At 35.1% G+C, this 5572-nt stretch overlaps 1 protein-coding gene across 1 annotated transcript; it reads right to left on the bottom strand.

Moving 5' to 3' along the window:
* Positions 1-2882: 2882 nt before the first annotated feature.
* On the bottom strand, positions 2883-5572 carry LOC137815419 (putative indole-3-pyruvate monooxygenase YUCCA4). Its single transcript, XM_068618557.1, has 4 exons — positions 4827-5572; positions 4047-4295; positions 3831-3953; positions 2883-3365 (listed from the first exon to the last, which is right to left on the bottom strand). Exons 1-4 carry the CDS (start codon positions 5442-5444, stop codon positions 3150-3152), a joined length of 1206 nt encoding a protein of 401 aa, XP_068474658.1. The 5' UTR covers positions 5445-5572; the 3' UTR covers positions 2883-3149.

Here is a 5572-nt window from a genome sequence, read left to right as displayed (position 1 = left end):
CTAAACACTTGCTTAAGCTCACTCTTTAGGGTAGTCTCCTTGATAGCCTCCCTAGACTATTTCTTAGTGAATAGGCCTAACCTTTCACTAGGAAATCTTGCACCTTTCCACTCCAATTCTTGAATCGTCTCCTTTATTCCTCCACAACTTTCACAATCAAAATGCAAGTAAACATACAAACATGGAGAAGAAGACCATCAGAAGACCTTTAAGAAGCTTGTGATACTCGTGTCTGAGATCTAACCCTAAGAAGATCAAATTGTAAAATTATTTGGTGAATAAGTTGACACAAGAGGATACAAAAACCTTTACAAGCTATTTAGATAGGGAGGACTATAGAGTTGATCATCAAGATACAATACCTCTTGATCGATGTCAACACATCATGCAACATCTTTCTGGGGAAGCCTACCCTTAACTGATTGGCAACGATAGTCTCTACCCTCATTTGGAGATGAAATTCCCCTCAACATCAGGCGACATCATTATCGTATAAGAGGATAAGAGGACAACGAAAGATTGTTATGTTGCTAGCTGAGATTATTTGGCCTACCAGAATCAAACAAGTATGAGAAAGGACCATACTATTGCTTTGGTTGACCATGATCCAGGATAAATGATGTCTTAGTGGAAGTTAGGGAGGATATTACTTTGTTACAATTATGAGAGAAGAACCAGTATACCCAAATTCGGACATCACCTATCCATGAAAGCCATCGAGAAGATGTGACAGAGCAACATACCAAAGACTAATGAACAAAGTCTTCAAGGGCCTTATTGGACAAAATGTCGAAGTGTATGTGAACAACATGGTTGTCAAATCTGAATTTTGTGTTCGACATGTGGAGGATCTTGGTGAAGTTTTCGTCTCGCTTAGAAGAAGCAACATGAGATTGAACCCCAAAAAGTGCATATTCGGGGTGGATGATATAAAGTTCATTGATTTTATACTCACTCATAGAGGCATAGGGGTCAATCCCGACAAACAAGTTGTCATTGAGATGAGAAGCCTAGAAAACTTGAAAAATGTACGTGGCAGAGACCGTTAATATTTTACATTATCAACCTGACCAAGATCATGCTTGGTCAACACCATCTTGATAAACCAAAACAGAAATAATAAGCCTAAAACAATCTCGGAAAACCTCGTCAAACACATATTGGGGACCTAAAACGAAAAATACATAAAGAATAACTGAAACCGATTAGAATATGCTAATCAATTTGTACTGTCAAAATAACCTTGAAATTCGTGTTAATGTAAGTTTACTTAAATGATACCCTCACTCACCTCTATAAATATGTTGACACCATCCAGGTAAAAGTTATGTTTTTAATAACATTAAATAGTCCAACCATCGAATACTGATTTTAGGTTTGGAGATCATTTTGCAGATATCTTCACTCTTCTTGAGACCAGAGAGTAAATCAACAAGTAGGGCAACTAGATCAACAACAAAATAATAACAAAGATACATTCTCATTTCATAAAAAGTACTTACTAAATATTAAAGATATCTTATAGGTGTTAACTAAAGAAATTAATAAATACTTAAAAAAACAATAAAAAAGAACGTTACTAGTAAGTAACGCTATACTAACTCAACTTTTTAAACCAAAATCACTTGATAAATTTATTTGTCTTTTTAAATAAGACTTTAAATTGTCTCTTGTACTCAAATTCTTAATATTTAGGATGACAAGGGTCGGGTCGTCAACCCGCCAGCCTGCATTGGCCTGACCCTCCTAACCCACCAACCCGACAAGCACAGGCGGGGCAGGGTGGACTAGCCTGCCATCCCGCCCTTATTTATTTTTGATACTTTTAAAGAGGAATCTCATGTTTTTGGAATTAAAATTTGTGGGTGTCAATGTTTTATATAGAATTTTATTTACATTAATTTTTTATACATAATTTGATTCAATAAAGTATTGTTGATATTTACTTTACTTTGTTAGACATTAAATCTTTTTTTATTAGAATATTAAAGTTTGATTCAATTTTATTGTTCTCCTTACATTTTTATTGTCTAAAAAGTGATATCAATGATTACAACCAAATAAATAGATCCAAAAATAAAAATAAAAAAATTGATTTTTTTTTGGAAAGTGAGGAGTCAAGCGACCAACTCACCCTATGACATGACGAGTAGGGTTACCAATTTCAACTCATATAATCTTGACGGGTCAACCCAATCAACCTCGATTTTGACAAAAAAGTGATTGATTGAGGCAAAAGAGTTGAACTCTTCTTAATATAGGACATTTCATTTTAAAAGAAATACATGATATTTTATAAGTTGTTTATAATTTTTATAAAACATTAGATTTATTTTTCCCTTTAAAATTATTTATCAATGAATAATGAGAAGACTTGATAATGAGGATGAACTTAGTACATTAATAGTACTCTTTTTAAAGAAAAAAAAGTTGAATTAATTATTTTTATTATGTTATCATAGAAGTACATATTCTACAATTAGTATTAAGCCAAAATGCATCAGGATTAGAAAATATCAATGCTAACATTAATAAGACAAACTACATTATCGTTATTCTGTCACTAAATTAATTAATTAGTTTAACTAGTGCTTCTCTTTTAGTATTAACTATGGTTAACTTTAGAAAATTTTCCTCTTTTTAAGTAATTTTTCAATTGGTACATTCAATGAAAGACCAGAACAATATATGCCTGCCGTGTGTGTACCACTTCTTACACTTAGTTTTCAAATACATTCATGTCACAAATGTACTAACCAAAAAATGAAATTGAACATTAAATTTAATTTACATTTCACAGAAAATTAAAAAGATATAATAATAAGAAACATATATAGTATTATTTCACATTCACAAATTTCTTTTGGATACAACTACACTTTGTTAACCAAGTTACCATTCCATTTATGAAACTGTTTTGTACAAAGCTAAAGTTTATGCTCCTAAAGATACAAAATTGCATGTACATGCCAGCAAAAGAGAGGGGTAAAAAGGTAAAAAATAAAATAAAAATTAAATTAACATAAAATAAAATAAATAAATAAAAACTAGCCTAATTGCATGGGTACTAATTCCTAACTTCGTATTTCTCCTTTCTCCTAATAAATAAAAAAAAAAGTTGCATTTTTTTTTTGGAGGGTAAGTGAGGTCTATGAAGTGAGAATGATGACATGTGAATTGCACTGATTCTTGTTCTCTACGGTTTTCCACTGTGAGGCAATGTCTTCAGCGATCTTGATTGCATCACACGATGTTCCTTGTATTCCTCTTCTGGTGAACCCCACCGTATACAATCCCTGCTCCCCTTTCCACCCATGGGGAAAGGGCGTTTTCGGCATTCCATCCTCCGTGAAAAAATCAGAACCCTAAAGTAGCAAAAAAAAGTTGAGTTTTCACACACAGAAAAAAACATGTCATAAAGAGAATTAAAATAGAATCTTGCAACATTACTTTTAGGAATATGCATGCACACCCTTTACCCACAACACATAATCTGATTATTAATCGATTTGAAGCAAAAGTTTTACCTTTTACTGCTTTTCTCTGTGTCTTCCCTTAGAAAGAATCATTTTTTTATAATATTTGGTGATTGTTTAGTAATAGAAGTGAAAAAGAAAAGTTTTTTGTGATGAAGAAAAAGGGAGTGGTAGAACCCAAGAACAGGGTAGGAACTGATTTTATTCTTCATCTTTGGAATGAAGAAAAGAAGAGATTTGTAGGTTTGTGCAGTCTGCATGTGTCCCAAGCACAGACAGTGACATGTCATGAGTGGTTCATGATAATAAGATAGAGCTAAAAACGTAACACAACACAACAGAACAAATTCTAACCTTGAGCCAAGTAGGCACGTTGCTTTTGTACCCTGTTGCCAAGATTATAGCATCGAATTCCTTTTCTTGTCCATCCATAAATTTGGCACCTTTTCTTGTTATCTCCTTCACACCCTCCATCACCTACACAGTCCCATTCAATGTTACCCTCAACAATTCTCAAAATTCACCTGAATCAACAAATTGGGATCACTTCATTTTCCACACACAGCATACCTTAATGTTGCCACATTTGATTTGTGCCACTTGACCCACATCAAGAACTGGGGTTTTCCCTGTGGCTAATTTGAGCTCTATTGGGCCTGTTTTTGGCCTTTTGATGCCATAGTCATTGGTGTTTCCCAACATGAAGTTGGTCACAAGCAAGAGAATTTTGTCTACAATCTTGATTGGAAACAACTTGTAAAGAGCCATGGCTATGCCAAAAGTTGAGAATCCAAACATCTCCCTAGGAAGCACATGCACCTTCAATCATTCAAAGCATGCAACAAAGTGAGCAAAGAGCATACTCTCCCCAAAGTTGATTGTTAGTTACCCAAATGGGAAAAAAGAACATAAATGACGTCAATTTCATCACACTCTCATTATTAACACTCAAATTTAACCAAAGGAAAAAAAAAAAAAAAACTTCTTTAGTCCATCTACAAAAAAGTGATTTTATCCATGTTTTTTTAACCAAAATTGAAATTTTCACTCCAATAACTTGGAAAATATTTACACAGGGTCACCCAAATGAAAAAAAGAAAAAGAAAACACAAGTGTCACTAGTAGTCTTTACTCTCTTCATGGTAATGTGACACATTGAAAGAAGTATTTTTTTGTTCATAAAGAAGAAAACATAAGTTGAAGTTTTTAAAGAAATTTATTTGAATTAACTTCTGTCAAAAGGTGAGTTGTAGAAGTTGATGTTTAACTTTGCAAAAGCATTTGTTTGTACTGATATCTGTGTTGGGTGGTGATGAAAAATTGAATGAATAGAAATGAGGGTGAACTTACTGTATTTCTTGCAACCATGTAAGGTGAGGCATTGTGTCTGCAAAGGTCCAAACTAACTTCCATTCCTGAATTGCCACACCCAATGACCAAAACCTTCTTGTTTCTGTACTCAGAGCCAGACTTGTAGACACTAGTGTGAGCAATGGAGCCAGAAAAATGGTCCATTCCATGAATTCGAGGAAGCACAGGCTCAGCATTCTCTCCAGTGGCCACCACAAGCCAGGGAGACACAAACTCACACTCCTGAGTCCTAACCACCCAAAGCTGTGACCCTTTATGAAACTCAGCACACTCCACAATTTGGTTGAACCTGGGGTGGATGTTGAAGTGTGAAGCATAGGACTCCATGTAGGATATGAACTGGTACTTTGTGGGGTACTTGGGGAAAGTGTGGGGAAAACCCTTCAAGGGAAGCTCACAGAACTGCTTTGGGAGGTGGAGTTTGAGACGGTCGTAGGTTTTGTTTTGCCAAAGAGAGGCTATGCAGTTGCTTCTCTCAAGAATCACGAAAGGGACTTTGTGCTCTGAGAGACAAGCAGCCACGGCTAGGCCTGAAGGTCCGGCACCTATGATGATAGGCCCATGAACATGCTCTTGTTGGGGTTTGCAAGAACCCATGTAGATAGGTTTGTTTGTGTGCTGTAGGGAGAGAAAAAGGCAACAACAAGAAGAACAAAACAAGAGCAAGAACAAAAGGTGAGAGTTTTGAAGTGGTGACTGAAAAGTGAAGCCAAACCTCGGTTTCT

Source organism: Phaseolus vulgaris, chromosome 1 (assembly GCF_051622355.1).
Source record: "Phaseolus vulgaris cultivar YP4 chromosome 1, ASM5162235v1, whole genome shotgun sequence".
Classification (NCBI taxonomy): domain Eukaryota; kingdom Viridiplantae; phylum Streptophyta; class Magnoliopsida; order Fabales; family Fabaceae; genus Phaseolus; species Phaseolus vulgaris.
This window is presented reverse-complemented; position numbering and strand designations above follow the sequence as displayed.